The 19804-nt window shown below is 46.9% G+C and overlaps 1 protein-coding gene across 5 annotated transcripts in view; it reads right to left on the reverse strand.

Moving 5' to 3' along the window:
* The window catches only part of rgs7b (regulator of G protein signaling 7b), an 86646-nt gene that overhangs the window by 28540 nt on the left and 38302 nt on the right, over positions 1–19804 (reverse strand). For 4 of the 5 annotated variants that reach the window (XM_076999341.1, XM_076999339.1, XM_076999340.1 and 1 more), the window contains one exon: positions 3351–3401. In XM_076999341.1, the coding sequence (XP_076855456.1) occupies positions 3351–3401 (51 nt within the window). Of the gene's footprint in view, positions 1–3350; positions 3402–17468; positions 17878–17953; positions 18186–18435; positions 18536–18623; positions 19402–19804 lie in introns of those variants that run through there. The other variant, XM_076999343.1, reaches the window with a different exon arrangement.

Raw genomic sequence — 19804 nt, forward strand, 5'->3', positions numbered from 1 at the left:
AACTACATGCAGTCCAGCTGACGGGCTTCATCTCTCTTTCACAGCCACACACACCCACACACACCACCACTGAGGCCATGAAGGAACCTGTATAGTGGACTGTCCTCAGTTACACACATTCTCACTCTTTCCACACGGGCCTGACGTCCTGCTGAATGCTGTAAAGACGCAGAATGCCAGGACGACTGGACGCCAGGACGACTAGACGCCAGGACGATTGGACGCCAGGACGACATTCCTGTAGCTCTGTCCCAACATTCTGAATTCTAAAGAATAGCTAGAAGTAGTGTGCACACAAGTGCATGTATACATAGACACTGAGTGTGTGTATGTGTGGGGTGTGTGTGCGCATGTTTATGTATATCTCTCCAGTGTTGACTGTGTGTGTATATGTGTGGTATACATATGCACACACACACACACACACACACACACACACACACACACACACACACACACACACACACACACACACACACACACACACACACAGGCTGACAAGCAGCTTTGACACGCCCAACACACACCTTCGACACGCTCTCCATTCGACTGATGACTGATAGGATGACTGCTCTGATATCTCCTCCTAACTTCTAATAAACATCAACTTATTAACTTTAGACTGATGTGCATAAATAACACAAAGCCGTTTATAAGTGTATATGGTGTGTATAAGTGTATAATTAATATTACATATATATGTAATTTTCTGTTTCACCAAAGTACTAAAAATACAGAGGGGGGAGGGGGAGACAGAAAGAGAGAGAGAGAGAGAGAGAGAGAGAGAGAGAGAGAGAGAGAGAGAGAGAGAGGAGAGAGAGAGAGAGAGAGAGGGAGAGAGATAACTTTGATATTGTGCTGACCAGATTGTGGTGTCATTCAGAAATCACTGTGACATTTGACCCCTCTCTGTATGCTAGAACAAAGGAAGTGAGATGCAGCTCTCCTTGTAACCACAGCAACAGGCTCCTCATGAAGCATGCTGCCAGAGGGACCCACAACACCTCACCCGAGATGACACGGAAACAAACAAATAAACAAGCAAGCACCAAAAAAATAAAACAAATAACAACTGTGGAAGGACTGAAGAATTTCCACCAGCTCCTGACTACAGAGCTCCGGCAGACCAGCCGTTTCAAAACAGGTAAACAGGTGATGTCCTGCAGTGGTGTGTTCACATTTTGACCCGCCCCTCTGCAGCAGGACTGCAGAGTCACTCTGAGCTCCACAGGGCCAACATTCACCACGCACTGAACATGTTAGTAATCTAGCAGATAGTTCTAGACACATGGAACATGCGTGTTCTTGTACAGGTCTATAAACACGGAACATGCTAGTGTTCTAGTATATAGTTCTAGGAATATGGAACATGCTAATGCTCTTGCAGACATATGTAGACACATGGAACATGTTAGTGTTCTAGCTGACTCTGTAGTGCTCTAGTGGTTGGTTCTAGAAGCCATGGAAACCTTCTGAGAAGACAGAGAGGAGCTGACGCCATTCCAAGATCCACAGTGTACCTGAGGGTGTACGTGCACACACAAACACAGCCAGGAGCAGAACACAGAGCTTTCAAGCTTTGAAAGAGCGACAGCGAGGTGAGGGGAAGCACAAGGGTCATGGACAGAGAGAGAGAGAGAGAGAGAGAGAGAGAGAGAGAGAGAGAGAGAGAGAGAGAGAGAGAGAGAGAGTGTGTGTGTGAGAGAGAGAGAGAGAGTGTGTGTGTGTGTGAGAGAGAGAGAGAGAGTGTGTGTGAGAGAGAGAGAGAGAGAGAGAGAGAGAGAATGTGTGTGAGAGAGAGAGAAAGAAAGGGAAGGAGAGAGATGAGAGAGAAGAGAGAAAAGAGAAGGAGAGAGAGAGAGAGAGAGAGGGGGTTAGTACTCAGATTACTACTACTGTGATTACTATTACTAATGGTGGAAATAATGTTATTACTATTGCTATTACTATTACTAAATGTGCATATTTGCCGTGCCAATATAACACCATTTAATTCAATTGAGGGGGAGAGAAGGGGAGGAACTGAGAAAGAAAAAAGAGATAGATAGATAGATAGATAGATAGATAGATAGATAGATAGATAGATAGATAGATAGATAGATAGATAGATAGATAGATAGATAGATAGATAGATAGATAGATAGATAGATAGATAGATAGATAGATAGGAGTGAGGTGAGGGTGAGTTATGGAAAGAGCTTGAGGCAGGCGGGCTTGTGGGTTATTGATGAGAGTCTCACCTGCAGTGTTATTCACACCATGCTTTTGTAGTCCTCCCTAATTCATATTGTGTGTGTGTGTGTGTGTGTGTGTGTGTGTGTGTGTGTGTGTGTGTGTGTGTGTGAGAGAGAGAGAGAGAGAGAGAGAGTCCGACCGAAACATGAGGGCAGAACACTAAACAGAGCCGTGTCCTTTTCATTGGCTTGTTCTCTTTCTCTCTCTCTTCCGTCTCTCTCTCCTCATACACACTGTGTGCTGCGTGTACTACACACAACCCATACCAACAGATTCAGACTCCAGACCAGTACCTCTAGACTCCAAAACAGCACACATCTCAGCACACATTCTGAAAGATGATCCAACATCAGTGTATCATGCATGGTATAAAAACAACCCTGCCATCTGATCCAAAACCAGCAAATATTGATCAGACGTGACTTATAAAATGCACTTCAAAATAAAATATCACAAGCGGCCCCGAAAGACTCCAGGGCATCTGTGTCTGCAGGACACGTCAGCAGGGACAGCTACACAGGGTTGAGCTGAGGCTACAACGCTGCCAAGTGACCAACCACAGGGTGGTCGGCATGCCTGCAGAAGACAAGCCCCCCCCCACCACCCAACCTCCCCCCTCTCAACCAGCTCACATGGGGTTAGTGGGATGAGAATGAAGTGCACCACAGTGGAGAAGGAGATGTTGGTTCAGCGAGTGTCCTTCATCCACAGAGAGGAGGAGGAGCGAGCCCTTCACCAGATCCATGTGTGTGCTGGACCAGCAGCTTGGATTATGTATGCATGTGTATGCATGTGCATGTCAGGCACTCTCAAACCCTATAGTCTAATTATCTGTTCTCCCCTTCTTGACACTCCTCAGTGTCTTATAATAGGCTGTTTTATCCCCCCCGCACTGACTGCTCCATGCACACACAAGACGCACACAAATTGGTCCTGCTACCAAAATCAGAGAGAGAAATGGAGGAGTGTGCATGCTGCCACCTCCGTCCCAGTGAGGGTGGGCTTCACGCTCTGATGTGGGAGGGCAGCAGGAGCTCCTCCTCCCTCACAGCACCAGGGATCATGCAGGAATGGAGGCAGCAGGCCTACAGGAGGCGCACACATAACCACCTCACCTGGGTCCTCGATCTTCAGGTTTTTAATCATCCACTGCACAATGTCAGAACCTGAAAAACACGAGGGAGAGACAAAGTGAAGACATCATTGGTCCTCTTCTCACACCGTCATATTTCCACATGGTCATTCTTGCATATGCAGGCATGTTTTTGCCTTGAAATATGTTTCATCGTCCCTGAAGAAGCACAGGAGAGCAACATGAAGCAACATGGAGACCGACCCCACCTTGAGAAACAGCAACACTGAATAATAAGACTTTAATCTTCACAGAATATACGTCCAGCTCGTTCAAGAAATCCATACAACCTTCGCCTTTCACACCAATATTCCAGCCCTCGGGAAAACCCACGAGGTGTTGGCTAACAGCTAAGTGAAATGATGATGGCTATTTTAAGGGAGAATCTACGTCAACATCCTTGAATATTCTCTTGATTTACCCAATAAAAGTGATTCAGCACTTTTGTTTTTGATTCCAAAGCATACATAGTACATTTACCCAAGAGTGACTCTAAAACCTTCATTCATCAGGAGTAGCCACAACCGTTTGGGGAGTCATAGGTACTGTAAGCCCTCATAAGCACCATAAGAATACAGATCTGGTAGAAAACATGCCCATTTATGCCCACAGGAAACACCAGTGATTTCCGAGTCGCTTAGGTGAAGTTCCTGTGGCTTTATATATTGACAGCATTTAGGAAAAATATTAAAGGAGTTTTAGTGGTGTAGCTTTGTGTATGCTTGTCCCCCAGACAGCTATAAGCAGTTAGGATGTACACACATAATGAGAACTCTGACTCCTGATCTCTGGAGACTGAGCATACAAGAACAGAAGGAAGGAGGGGGAGTGGTGAAGGTTTTTTTTATTATTTACTTTCAAAACAACCGCCTATGAAGAAAAGTCTCAACTTGCTGTGTGACACAATCAGGGCAGAGACTCCACAACAGCATCACATTGCACTCAGAACTGGAAAACTCAGGCCAGCCTCATCTGAGAGCTGTAACCTGGTTAAGCCTGAGACAAATCCAACCCTCATCAATCAGACCACCTGTAGCTTTCCACAGAGAGAAAGGGAGAGAGAGAGAGAGAGAGAGAGAGAGAGAGAGAGAGAGAGAGAGAATATTTGAAGGAGAATTGGACTCTTTCCTCATCATTAATCATTTAATCACTGCATATGGACATTTAATCTAGTTTGTGTGGTTTTAAAGAGCAATGCGCATAACTAACACCACAGATAAGTGACACTGTATACTTTATCAATATACTTCACAAATTAAGATCACAGATCACATCAGCCACAATAACAGAAACAGAAAACAAATGCTCAAGAGAAGCTTAGCTCTCAGAAACATGCCGGCACAGGTCTGCTCATCTGACCTGAAGGACCCGAACACACCGTGTGCCCAGCAGCACAGAACGCTGTGGCTACACGTGTGTCCAGTGTGTCTCCCCACCGTGCCACTACTCGGACGGGTCAGAAGGACTAGGGGCGGTCCGTGCGACCCAGGCCAGCACATCGTCCTCCGCAGGCTGAGAGGAGCAGCTCAGGGTGGAGGCGGAGCAGCTGGTGGGTGGAGGCGGAGCAGCTGGTGGGTGGAGGCGGAGCAGCTGGTGGGTGGAGGCGGAGCAGCTGGTGGGTGGAGGCGGAGCAGCTGGTGGGTGGAGGCGGAGCAGCTGGTGGGTGGAGGCGGAGCAGCTGGTGGGTGGAGGCGGAACAGCCCATGGTGTGCTCAGCTCCGGCTCTCGGTTGCTGCCTTCACACCCTCCACCAATACCAGCTGTTCCACGCCGCTAAATTTATACTTGTTTCATTATCACTTTTCCTCCTTCATGCCCCCCCCCTCTCTCCCTCGCTCCACTTTTCCACACATGTGTTTAATCCCAGCTGACCTCAGGAAAACACCCTCTTCCCTGCTCCTATCTCTCCCCTGTACCTTCTGTCTCTCCTCATCCTTGTTTGTCTCTCTTCCGTCTCTCCCCGTCTCTCTCTGTCTCTCTGTCTCTCGTCATACAGAGAGGAATCTCATTTCTGTTGTTCTCCTTCATGCCTCAGTGCTTGGTGTAGTGGCTAACAGTGTCGCCCCTCATGTGGGAAGCTTCCCTTCCATCCCTGTCTGTCTCTCTCCTGTCTGTCTCTCTCCTGTCTGTCCTCTGTCTCTGTCTGGGTATATGTGACACTAAGAGTCATTGGTAAGACTCTTAACACTAGGTTTGCTTTCCTCTGTAACAGGACTGAAACTAAGTGTTTTTGGAGAAGCACTTATGTCCAAAACACAACCGTCAACTTAGTATATTGTGGAATGGTGTGGGAGCAAAAGGCCACAGACAAGTCCATTCTCATCAAGAACAGAAGTTTTATTCTCACCTCGCAAGAAAATTGGCACTCACAGGCACAATTAGATCAAACTAAAGGCCTTAACTAACTTGGCCTTACACATGAAATACAGGGGGAGGTCATGATGATGACAACGTTACACATACATGGAGGGGAAACTCGGATAATGCACATGTACATAAAAAAATGGACCAGGGTGACTTAACTAATAACACACAATTAATAATCAATAATATATAACACTATACAGACATAAACACCACATAATACGCATAACAGGGCCGGAGCCGCAAGGGCTCATGGGTAATGACGTCACCCCGACGCTACAATATCTTGTTCAGATAATGTATATTTCCATACCTGTCAAGTGTCCCGTTTTGGCCGGGAAAGTCCCGTATTTTACCGCTCTGTCCCGGCGTCATCCCGTATTTTTATTTTCCAGTATTTTCCCGTATTTTCAGCTGAAGCTGTATTTTCAGGAACTGCTACTCAAGACTACTGCAGGTGGCAGTTCTCGCGAGGCTAGTGACAGAATTCTGTTTGGCGCGGCACATGCTTTTAAAAAAAATAACAATTGAAAACTCGCGGGTTTAGTCACATTTGTAGTTCAAAACATATTTGGGGTGTTTTTTCTTCACTTTTTGCCACTCCAAAGATGTTTTCGTCTCTCCTACAGCCTCAATTGCAGCTATATGCAAATAACCGATTATGCAAATTACGCGATACGCGATTACGTCAGATACGGGAAATGTCTCATATTATTAAATACAAAACTTGACTGGTATGTATTTCACATGTACATAAATCTCTAAATTCAATACTAAGAATAGCTAACTGAAGTTGGGTCATATAAGACAAATGATAAAACACATTTGTACGTTAATATTCAGTTCAGAGTAGCGTAGGTCGCTGCTTGCTGCAGGTGAAATCCATTTCAAGTTGTCCGGAGTCAAATTCTGGCAGAAATCGCAAACCCCGCCCCGTTCTCAACTAAGGAGTCAAATTGAGCATGCGCAGAGGAGTTGGCCTGGCCTTAACTAGGGTTCAACTACAATTTGTATGTTTTGACAATGAAGGTTGTAAGGTCAGATCAACTTTTAACAAGAAACTCAATAAAGTAAGCCGATCTAATTACTTTGTTATAGTTTATGGTGCAATTAATTATTTTTGGCTCAGCTAAACTAAAAATCATAGTAAGGTGAGCAATTTTAAGTTCTGTTTTTTGCAGTGTACAAATACAAAAATTCAAAGAATGCCAAATTAAGACCCAAACTGCTGAACTCAAGTGAACATTGATTGTCTGCCTCAACTCTACAGTTATGCACTTACTTTCAATAACAACAAAATCCATCAAGAAATTTCCACAGAAAAAAAAATCTTGCAAGGCTGATCCCAAAACACTATTAAATCCGCCTGATTACTATTTGATATAGCTCAGACAACACAGTTGAAAGACCTTCAAACTGTGTTTGACTCCCTAATTCTACCATTCTCATAATTACCCCCATTATGGCTTCATTATTGCTCACGATACATTCAGCAAGGATCTAATGACAAAGGCAGACCCTCCCTTGAAGGAGGCTTTACAGCAAGGACACGATTTAATCTTTTGATCGAAGCAGACAGGTCTGCAAGGTAAGAGAGAAGGAGAGGAGGAAAGAGGGAAGAGCAGGAGAGGGAGATTAGGTGAAATCTAGAGTAGATAGGTGAAATCCCAGAGAGTGGATTTTGAGGGGTGGCACAGAAACACAAGCAGAACTGTCCTAATGCAACAGGGAGGCGCTCTGGGTCCGAGATTAGAAAGAGCAAGAGGAAACAGGACACGACCACATGAGGTGAACATGGCAGGAGGCAGAAAACAAGGAAAACATGAACAGGACAGCAGCAGAATGAAGACCTGTACCATCTCAGAGAGAGAGATCAGAGAAAGAAATAAAAGAGACAGGAGAAAGACGTCAGAGAGAGATCAGGGAGACAGGAGAGAGACAGGAGAGAGACAGGAGAAAGACATCAGAGAGAGATCAGGGAGACAGGAGAAAGACAGGAGAGAGACAGGAGAAAGACATCAGAGAGAGATCAGGGAGACAGGAGAAAGACAGGAGAGAGACAGGAGAAAGACATCAGAGAGTGATCAGGGAGACAGGAGAAAGACAGGAGAGAGACAGGAGAAAGACATCAGAGAGAGATCAGGGAGACAGGAGAAAGACAGGAGAGAGACAGGAGAAAGACATCAGAGAGTGATCAGGGAGACAGGAGAGAGACAGGAGAAAGACATCAGAGAGTGATCAGGGAGACAGGAGAAAGACAGGAGAAAGACATCAGAGAGTGATCAGGGAGACAGGAGAAAGACAGGAGAAAGACGTCAGAGAGTGATCAGGGAGACAGGAGAAAGACAGGAGAAAGACGTCAGAGAGAGATCAGACAAGACAGAGACAGCAGAAGGAATCAATCAAGAAAATAAGAAGAGAGACAAATTATAGATGAATTCTAGCAAATGAACACATGGGCATTATAACTGCAGATAATCGTAGGGGGATTATAACAGATGCTTCAACACAAAAGTACAAAAAGAAAACTAAGGCTAATGTTTTAATGTATTAATCAGCATATCATTGTATGCATCTGCACATACAGACAAACACGTATGTGCACACACACAGGAAAGGCACCGAGGCCCAGAATGACATCAGCACATTAAGAACAAAAAAGGAGACAGGGGAAAAGAAGAGGAAGGAAAGATAAATAGGCAAATGACACACAGTGAGAGAGAGAGAGAGAGAGAGATAGAGAGAGAGAGAGAGAGAGAGAGAGAGAGAGAGAGAGAGAGAGAGAGAGAGAGAGAGAGAGAGAGAGAGAGAGAGAGATGGGTACGGGCTGTCCTGGTCTATATCCGGCTGGTCCTGTGGGGGATGGGGGGGGGGGTGTAGTCTCAAATGGCCACTCCATAAACCCAATGCCAAATTGAGCTATGACCAAGTCTGTTCCCCACAGTGACACACACAAACACACACACACACACACACACACACACACACACACACACACACACACACACACATACACCTGAGTGCACCCAAACAGACAAACTCAAAATGCTCTTGAGATCTCTACCTCTGTCCGTGTGTGTGTGTGTGTGTGTGTGTGTGTGTGTGTGTGTATAGAAGTTTAAGACCATGCCATGGTGGGACACACCACTCTGTTTGCTGTCACTTGCTATGCGATGCTGTCGCCGAGTGAGACTCACACTGAGTGAGACCATCCCTACAGATGTCCCTCATCCCTGTAGACGACCCTCATCCGTGAAGACGTCCCTCATCCCTGTAGACGTCCCTCATCCCTACAGCTGTCCCTCATCCCTGTAGACGTCCCTCATCCCTGTAGACGTCCCTCATCCCTGAAGATGTCCCTCATCCCTGTAGACGTCCCTCATCCCTACAGCTGTCCCTCATCCCTGTAGATGTCCCTCATTCCTGCAGACGTCCCTCATCCCTGTAGACGTCCCTCATCCCTGTAGACGTCCCTCATCCCTACAGCTGTCCCTCATCCCTGCAGACGTCCCTCATCCCTGCAGACGTCCCTCATCCCTGCAGACGTCCCTCATCCCTGTAGACGTCTCTCATCCCTGCAGTTGTCCCTCATCCCTGTAGACGTCCCTCATCCCTGTAGACGTCTCTCATCCCTGCAGTTGTCCCTCATCCCTGTAGACGTCCCTCATCCCTGAAGATGTCCCTCATTCCTGAAGATGTCCCTCATCCCTACAGCTGTCTCTCATCCCTGTAGACGTCCCTCATCCCTACAGCTGTCCCTCATCCCTGTAGACGTCCCTCATCCCTGTAGACGTCCCTCATCCCTGAAGATGTCCCTCATCCCTGCAGATGTCCCTCATCCCTACAGCTGTCCCTCATCCCTGTAGATGTCCCTCATTCCTGCAGACGTCCCTCATCCCTGTAGACGTCCCTCATCCCTGTAGACATCCCTCATCCCTACAGCTGTCCCTCATCCCTGCAGACGTCCCTCATCCCTGCAGACGTCCCTCATCCCTGTAGACGTCTCTCATCCCTGCAGTTGTCCCTCATCCCTGTAGACGTCCCTCATCCCTGTAGACGTCTCTCATTCCTGCAGTTGTCCCTCATCCCTGTAGACGTCCCTCATCCCTGAAGATGTCCCTCATTCCTACAGCTGTCTCTCATCCCTGTAGACGTCCCTCATCCCTACAGCTGTCCCTCATCCCTGTAGACATGCAGAGCTTTTATATATAGCCCACTGCACAGACCAACAGGAAGAAGCAACAAACATTTGGGTGCTCTGCTGCAATCTATTGACATCAGTCACCTTTTAGAAGGGATTTTAAGGCACCTCTGAATTAGCACCTCCATGTGTTTGTGTCTAATTTCACTGTGTCTCAGTGAGATCACCGTCTCAGTGAACTCTTGGGAATGGTTACCCAACAGCACTATGCTGATCATCGTAGCTCAGTGTGGCCGTGACTTCCCCAGTCTATATGAGCTGAGGGATCCTAACAATCAGAGCACACTTAACAGGAGGGTAGAGACCCATCTCTCCCCATTAGCGTTTAATTGATCTGTAATTAATCACTTACATCACTACTGAACTTTATTTAATGTTCACACATTTTACTTTGTCTTATGATTATCTCATAAGTTTGACCTTCTATTTAATTCATCTTAGATATATCTCATACTCGAGTAATCTACAGCCTTAGTCTGCCTCTGCTCGCCATCTGTGTGCTTGGAAACTTGCTGAGGCAAACAGAATAATGCTGCCCTCCATTCCAGTTTTAAACACATAATTTATAGGATTTCATTTATAAAGCCATTTGCAGAAATTAAAGTCCTATATAAATGTAAAGGCTTCTTGGTTGTATTATAAAATTGAATTTGTTCTTATGTGAAGTTAATGGATCTATTTATGGATTAAAGTATATTCAGGAAAAAAAAATACCATTGATGCAACATGACTGCAAGTTCTTCTCATGTCTACACATCTAAATGTGTTATTCAGGGAAGAATTCATTGCATTTTATATTTCACTGAAAAAGAGTTGTTATATTTTCAGCCTCTGTGTTCAGCACCATGGATAGTTCCCACTGCAGTGGATTACAACACTAACCCAAGACCAGTGGATCTTAGAGCCATTCTGGAGACCTCTCTACAGGCTGCTATATGCTTCTACCACCTGATTCAGCTCATAACCCATCAAGCACATTTTGTGTCAGAGCAGGGAGCAGACTAAATTATACCCAGCTACTCCACGGCAGGGGTCCAGCTACACTGGCCTAACGATCGGTCCTAAAAGCATACAGTCACAGGAAATGAGGTGATGTATAGCTAGATAAGCACTCTAGGTCAGGCACTCTAGGCACTGTAACAACAGGCTTGTTAAGTACGCTCTTTCAGTGCTGGAATGATCCCAGGCACCTGTGCTAGAAATTGTGTCTGGGTTGTGTCTCCTAGCTACTTTACTTGCATGCACTAATGGCAAAAATATGAAAATATTTAATGTGTAGTAACTTAATAAATGAACCAATTTGACTCCAAAACACATAAAATGTGTTGGCTTCTTACCAAGTGTTTAAGGTTTGTTAGAGTGGTCACACTCAAATGTGAACTCAGCTGAAATTAAAAACTAGTTATATAAAACGTAACCCAGTGTTTAAAAGGAGCCGTCATTTCTTTCACTGAAGCTCAGTTCTTGGGACTAAGACACAGGGACGTGACAACCTTCAAGCCCTGAGGGAAAGCCCAGCAGGAAAACGCATTCTGCCCAGGAAGCTCACCGGCCCTCAGACACACACCTCCACGTCATCAGCTCAGATTCCAGAGGTCAGCTTGAGAGGTTTTCTTCAGTGATGTTGGTTGAACCAAAGGACGTGAAGGAAGCTCTGAGCATTCGAGTAAAGTTACACCTCTTTGGTCTGCATATGTGGAGAATGAAGGAACGTGTTAAGCAGAGGGGTGTGTATAGAACCAAGGGTTGTGTGGAGTGAGGAGCAGTGTGTAGACTGGATGAGTGTGTGTAGACTGGATGAGTGTGTGGAGAGTAGAGGAGTGTGTGAAGAGTAGAGGAGTGTGTGTAGACTGGATGAGTGTGTGGAGAGTAGAGGAGTGTGTGTAGACTGGATGAGTGTGTGGAGTGAGGAGTGTGTGTAGACTGGATGAGTGTGTGGAGAGTAGAGGAGTGTGTGTAGACTGGATGAGTGTGTGGAGAGTAGAGGAGTGTGTGTAGACTGGATGAGTGTGTGGAGAGTAGAGGAGTGTGTGTAGACTGGATGAGTGTGTGGAGAGTAGAGGAGTGTGTGTAGACTGGATGAGTGTGTGTAGACTGGATGAGTGTGTGGAGAGTAGAGGAGTGTGTGTAGACTGGATGAGTGTGTGGAGAGTAGAGGAGTGTGTGTAGACTGGATGAGTGTGAGTAGACTGGATGAGTGTGTGGAGAGTAGAGGAGTGTGTGTAGACTGGATGAGTGTGTGGAGAGTAGAGGAGTGTGTGTAGACTGGATGAGTGTGTGGAGAGTAGAGGAGTGTGTGTAGACTGGATGAGTGTGTGGAGAGTAGAGGAGTGTGTGTAGACTGGATGAGTGTGTGGAGAGTAGAGGAGTGTGTGTAGACTGGATGAGTGTGTGGAGAGTAGAGGAGTGTGTGTAGACTGGATGAGTGTGTGGAGTGAGGAGCAGTGTGTAGACTGGATGAGTGTGTGGAGAGTAGAGGAGTGTGTGTAGACTGGATGAGTGTGTGGAGAGTAGAGGAGTGTGTGAAGAGGACAAGCATGAGTGGGGACTGATATACTAAAACTAAATAGACAGCATAGTCTGTCACTAAATCCCTTACTGTTCTTACATACACACAATTCACTGGTTATATGCCAGGACACTGGAAGAATATACACACACACACACACACACACACACACACACACACACACACACACACACACACACACATTTACATGATCGATAAAAGTAATTTTCTACATTTGTACACACACACACACACATACAATTTACAGTGACTGATAGAAGTGATTTTCTATATATTCTCACACACACACACACACACACACACACACACACACACTATAACTTGCCAGTGTTTCGAGGAGTATCAAAGTGTGTTACTATAACAGAGTCCTGTCCTGTACCTCTCTCGTCATTTATTGAACACGGTTATGTAAGGCACTTCATTACATAATCACAGGCAGCAGGCAGAAAGACACACACACACACACACACACACACACACACACACACACACACACACACACACACACACACACACACACAGACTGGGGAGTCATGAAGAAGTCCTGAAGTACTGAAAAATATTAATTTATTCTCTTCTTCTCTCCTTTTTCGACTGGCCTACTGTGTGTCTTTTCTACTCAGAGCTGAGCCCCATAGCCTGTGCTTCTCCTGTGGAGTGTGGAGCTCTCTGGGGAGTCACCGAGCGCTTTAAACCCTGCCTGCTCTCCTGCCTGCTAGCCAGCTCCCACACAGTCAGCTCTGAATCTCACACACGGCTTGAATTTCCCAGTGCAATGCAAAACCCAGTGCATTTTCCACCAGGCAAAGGCTGCCTCTGTCATTGCTAATAACTGCTCCAAGTCTGTTTAAGACACTGAGATCTGATTTCTTTGCAAAAACATCAGCTAGTTCATGAACTAAAATGACCTTAGAATGACTGACAACTCTTATGCTTCAAACTAAATTTAAGGGGCTGAATCTGCAGACCAGACACACATCAGTGTTGATTCTGCTTTGGGCTGAAGGAGCTGGAGTCTTCACTTCTCAGGAGGTCCAGGCTTTGACTAGCAGCACTGATCACTGGGGGCCACAGACCCCGCCCCCACAAACCCCACAGACACAGACCCCGCCCCCACAAACCTCACAGACCCCGCACCCCTGGGTAAGGTCTGAACAGCCGCCTGCATCAGCCTTTCTGCACATTCTCTCCTCATTAGTGTGACGGGCTAAATATGACGTGTTGTGGCTGTAGGCGGCGACTCAACTAGTTCCTTATCAGGACTGAGGCTCAGCCTGCACTCCTGTTGGAGATTACCCCAGCCCTGCATCATATTCCAGATTACCCCAGCCCTGCATCATATTCCAGATTACCCCAGCCCTGCATCATATTCCAGATTACCCCAGCCCTGCATCATAGTCCACATTACCCCAGCCCTGCATCATATTCCAGATTACCCCAGCCCTGCATCATATTCCACATTACCCCAGTCCTGCATCATATTCCAGATTACCCCAGCCCTGCATCATATTCCACATTACCCCAGTCCTGCATCATATTCCAGATTACCCCAGTCCTGCATCATATTCCAGATTACCCCAGCCCTGCATCATATTCCAGATTACCCCAGTCCTGCATCATATTCCAGATTACCCCAGCCCTGCATCATAGTCCACATTACCCCAGCCCTGCATCATATTACAGATTACCCCAGTCCTGCATCATATTCCAGATTACCCCAGCCCTGCATCATAGTCCACATTACCCCAGCCCTGCATCATAGTCCACATTACCCCAGTCCTGCATCATATTCCAGATTACCCCAGTCCTGCATCATATTCCACATTACCCCAGCCCTGCATCATATTCCAGATTACCCCAGCCCTGCATCATAGTCCACATTACCCCAGCCCTGCATCATATTCCACATTACCCCAGCCCTGCATCATATTCCACATTACCTCAGCCCTGCATCATATTCCACATTACCCCAGCCTTGCATCATATTCCAGATTACCCCAGCCCTGCATCATAGTCCACATTACCCCAGCCCTGCATCATATTCCACATTACCCCAGTCCTGCATCATATTCCAGATTACCCTAGCCCTGCATCATATTCCAGATTACCCCAGTCCTGCATCATATTCCAGATTACCCCAGTCCTGCATCATATTCCAGATTACCCCAGCCCTGCATCATATTCCAGATTACCCCAGTCCTGCATCATATTCCAGATTACCCCAGCCCTGCATCATATTCCACATTACCCCAGTCCTGCATCATATTCCAGATTACCCCAGCCCTGCATCATATTCCAGATTACCCCAGTCCTGCATCATATTCCACATTACCCCAGCCTTGCATCATATTCCAGATTACCCCAGCCCTGCATCATATTCCACATTACCCCAGCCCTGCATCATATTCCAGATTACCCCAGCCCTGCATCATATTCCAGATTACCCCAGCCCTGCATCATATTACATATTACCCCAGTCCTGCACTCCTGTTCCAGATTACTCCAGTTTTTCACTCCTGTTCCAGATTACAGATTCACTAACAATATGCTGGGTATTCAAACCACTTGAGTAGTGCAGTTTGGTGGAGGTCAGCTCACCCTGGTCTGTGCCGACAGGAGGAGAGGCCCTGTGACCCCCCACTGATGCATCTGTTTCCACGGCTGAGGTGACGTGTGTTCAGAGACGTGCGCTCCCCATGTGGGAACAACACTGCTGTAGAGGCTTATATCAGAGTGTGATTTCTGTTAGCTTGAATGAAGCAGGCCACTCTCATCTCGTGCTTGTTAACTGGTGCTCACAGGGAGCTGTTGTTGTTGTTGTTGTTGTTATTGCTGCGATAGAAGCCGGGACTACCTCTGCCTTCTGCAACACTCACAAATCAATCAAGGCTGTCTGGATCACGCCTCTTCACTCGTACCATGTTTGCATGTCTTCACACACTATATAATCATGAGTAATTTAACTCTGATCTTATTAAAATTACATTCCTTTTTTAAAGGGCACATTTCCAACATGTATCCAATATGCACGTCATTCATTTACTGCGACAGAAACATATACTTGGAAAATGTCTATGTTTAGCTGCCTGACATCAGTTCCATGAGTGTCCCACCATACACCAGGGTTTAGGTTTCTCGAGGTACACATGCTGTTACACATCTCCCCAGTGACAAACGGTGACAAAATGCACAAAAGTCACACAGCACACCTAGGGCAGTCTTACCTGCCGACGTCATACAGCTCATCAGCCTCACCTTCCTCCAGATGCATACTGACTGCTTTCTCTGTCTGGTTGTCTTCCTGGTTGTCCCCTCTGGCCCGTCCACCCCCCCCTCCCCCCCCTGTTGACTCTCCTCTTCTCCAAGTGTTTATATTCATGACAGTGTTTACATCATTACCTTAGTACTAAACAGGTACTACATTACCTGTGAATCATCTTACTGAGTTTCTAGCACTATAAGAAACACTGTGGTGTTGTGTCTCTTTTGGAAGGTTTTATAAAAGCATTATAAAACTGGACTTCACATAGACCATCTCCACATAAACTCCACATAGACCATCTGACTGTAACAATCTCTGTTGTCTATGTACCAGAAATTTTCTAAAATCTTAAAATACAAGTCCAAATTAAGTCTTTAGGCAGGAGACTGAGTCAAATTCCGAATATTTAAGCTGGAGTCCAAGTCAAATCTCCAGTCAATATCAGAATCAACTTGGGAACAGGAGATGGATGGTACATCCTATTGTTGGACTTCAGCCATTATCTGCCACTTGGTGTCTCATCACCAATATTGTTGAGAATTAAAAAAAATGTAAATGAAAGCTTGTGTCTTAGAATTACACTTTATTTTTTCCAAAAAGTCACATGTGAAATATCACTAACAACGGTGTAATTTTGCATGTTCAAAACCGTATAGAAAGCATCACTCATTTTCTTTCTGCGACAGTTGTCTCGGTGTAAAACTCTTCATGTGGTGGCGATATTGGGGACGAACAACTGTTATAAAAATACTAGCGTCAAAGTAAACAAAAATATCAGTACGGAAAAAAGTTTTCTCATTACATCAAATGAGTCTTGGACATTAATTTATACATTTTACATATCATTACTGTAAAACAACAATTGTGGCGAAAAAAATAGTTCATTTAAAATGTCGATGGTTGTTTTAATGTTTGTGCTACTACTTTAATGTAAAGTGGCTACTACACTAATTGAGACTACTACACTAGCTGTAATAAATGTAAGTGTCTAATGTAAACTAAACAAACCTATCCGGGTGTGTTTTAGGTGCTTATAAGTTTGATGTGGCTGTTCCAGTGTCTTTAATTTCTTTCCCACATTCTTTACACACTGTGTCCTTCGGTTATGTTGAAGGATTTTGTCAGGAATAGCAGATAACATAATCACGTTCACCTGTCTCTCCACCACGCCCACATTCCGGGCATACTTAAGCACCCAGACTTCACTTCCTGGTTGCGAAGTATTGCCTCATGTCGTTGCATACCAAGCCGTTATTCCTGATTGTCTCTCTGTGTGCCGAACTCTGCTTGTCCCCTAGACCACGTCTCCTGCCTGATCCCTGGATACCTCCCGGACTCTGCCCTCGCCTCTCGACCCTGGACCGCACTGACCACCGCTCCCACGCTACTGCTCTGCACCTGCCATACGTCACTTTGCTCATCGTGTGGCTTGTTGTACAGAGTTATTCAAATAAAGAACGTGTTATTCCGCATCAGGATCCCTCTCAGCGTGTTCTATACGTTACAGAATACTTCGCCTTTCCCATGGATCCTGCGGAAACACAGGCTCACCTAGCTCGCCAAGAGGCGACTATCGCGGCCCTGACGGAGCGTATACAACAGCTCACCGAGACAGCGTGTAACCAAGAAACTGCGCTCCGTGCCCTCACCGAATCTGCACGCCAGAACGTCCAAGGTGCCAGCCCCGTGTCCTCTGCCCCCCTGACTGTTGCGATGCATCCCGCCAATATGCCAGTTGCCCTACCTGAACGATATGACGGGTCTCCGGAGCGTTGCAAGAACTTCCTGATGCAGTGCTCCATGTACTTCACCTATCACCCGGCCCTGTTCCAGACGGATCGTCAAAAGGTGGATTTTATGCTGACATTCCTGACGGGAGAGGCAGGAGCTTGGGCTACTGCTCTTTGGAGTAGCGGAGACGACTCCCTGAATACGGAGCGCCACTTCTCCGAACTGCTCCGATCCGTCTTCGACCACCCCGCCGCCGGGCGCGATGTCGGCACCCAGTTATGTGAAATCAAGCAGGGGAGACGCAGCGCGGCAGACTATGCCCGAGAATTTCGTACATTGGCTGCTGGCAGTGGCTGGAGTGGAACTGCCCTCAAGACGGTGTTCCGCCGCGGTCTCAGAACCGATCTGCAGATTGAGTTGGCCTGTAAAGATGAAGATTTAACTCTTTCCGAGTTCATACAAGCAGCAGTGAACATAGATAAGCTGCTCACTACTCACCGTCCTAAAACAGCAGGTGTACGCACTTCCACTCTTTCTCACCAGTCGTCTCGTCTCCCCGGAGAGGACAATCGAGAGTACTCCGAAGCGATGCAGCTGGGCCGGTCTCCACTCACTCCCCGGGAGAGGGCGCGTCGCATGCGCGAAGGACTCTGCCTCTACTGTGGCGAGGAAGGTCATTTCCGAGACCGATGTTCCACACGACCACCTCGTCTCCGTGGGAATTCCCCCTCTCAAGCAAAAGTAAGCCCTCCATTACTTTCTCTTTGTGGTAATTCCCAATTTAACCTACCTATACAGCTCACCTGGGGAGGTGTAACTCGCAGCTACTCAGCGTTAGTTGACTCAGGCGCAGGAGGGGACTTTCTCGACAGCGAACTAGCCAGATCGTTAAACATTCCCGTTGAGGAGGTAAACCCCCCTTTCCGAGTTAACTCAGTAAGCGGACAACCTATAGGTACCGGATTAGTTGACCGACGTACCAAGCCCTTGCTCCTCCGTGTCGGGCTGTTCCATACCGAGATGAGGCAGTTCTTCCTGGTCTCCGCTCCTCGCGATTCTGTCATCCTCGGTTTCCCCTGGCTAAGAGAACATGACCCTGTCATTTCGTGGCAAAGACGCGAATTAGTTGCGTGGAGATCGCATTGCCAGCAGGATTGTATGCATTTACCCCTTCGCTCCTCGATGGTTGAGAGTCCTCACACACCTCTCTCCGATGCGGTCCCTGAGCAGTACAGAGAATTCGCTGACGTATTCAGTAAGGAGCGTGCCAGTTTACTCCCTCCACACAGAACCTGCGACTGTGCCATCGACCTCCTTCCCGGGGTAACCTTGCCCAAGAGAACTAAGCCGTACCCGCTCTCCCGCCCAGAAGATGCCGCTATGGAATCTTATGTCAGTGAGGCCCTACAGAAGGGGTTTATTCGCCCGTCGACATCTCCCGTCGCGGCTGGGTTTTTCTTCGTAGAGAAGAAGGACGGGGGGGTTACGTCCCTGTATTGATTATCGAGCCCTGAACGCTGTCACGTCTAAATATGCTTACCCTCTACCCTTCATCTCTGCCTCACAAGAGCGACTAATGGGGGCTGCAGTGTTCACGAAGCTTGATCTCAGGAGTGCCTACAACCTGATTAGAATTCGCGCTGGTGACGAGTGGAAGACAGCCTTCGTCACCGCCAGGGGGCACTATGAGTACCTAGTAATGCCATACGGGCTGTCTAATAGCCCGTCAGTGTTCCAAGCTTTCATGGACGACATATTCCGAGACATGATTGATAAATACGTGTTTGTTTACATAGACGATATCTTGATCTATTCCCCCTCTATCCAGGAACACATAACTCACGTCTCTTCGGTCCTCCAGCGTCTGCGAGAGAACGGCTTGTACGTGAAGGCAGAGAAATGCGAGTTTCATGCACCTGTCATCTCCTTCCTTGGCTGTACCCTATCGCCGGGTTGCATCAGTATGGACAACAACAAGGTAGACGCAGTCGCAAACTGGCCTGTTCCCCGTTCCGTTAAGGATCTCCAGCGCTTCCTCGGATTCGCCAACTTCTGTCGTCGGTTCATCAGGGGTTTCGGTTCGGTGGCGGCCCCCCTTACCGATCTCCTGAAAGGGGGGAAGAAGCGCCACTTCATATGGACACCCAAAGCGGAACAGGCGTTTAAAGCGCTGAAAACTGCGTTCACCAGCGCTCCCATATTGCATCTCCCGGACCCTTCGTTACCTTTCATCGTTGAGGTCGATGCATCCGACGTTGGCGTGGGGGCAGTGCTTTCACAGAGACAAGGCAATCCACCCAAACTGTTCCCGTGTGCCTATCTTTCCAAAAAATTACAACCGGCCGAGGT

Source organism: Brachyhypopomus gauderio, chromosome 3 (genome assembly GCF_052324685.1).
Source record: "Brachyhypopomus gauderio isolate BG-103 chromosome 3, BGAUD_0.2, whole genome shotgun sequence".
Lineage (NCBI taxonomy): Eukaryota > Metazoa > Chordata > Actinopteri > Gymnotiformes > Hypopomidae > Brachyhypopomus > Brachyhypopomus gauderio.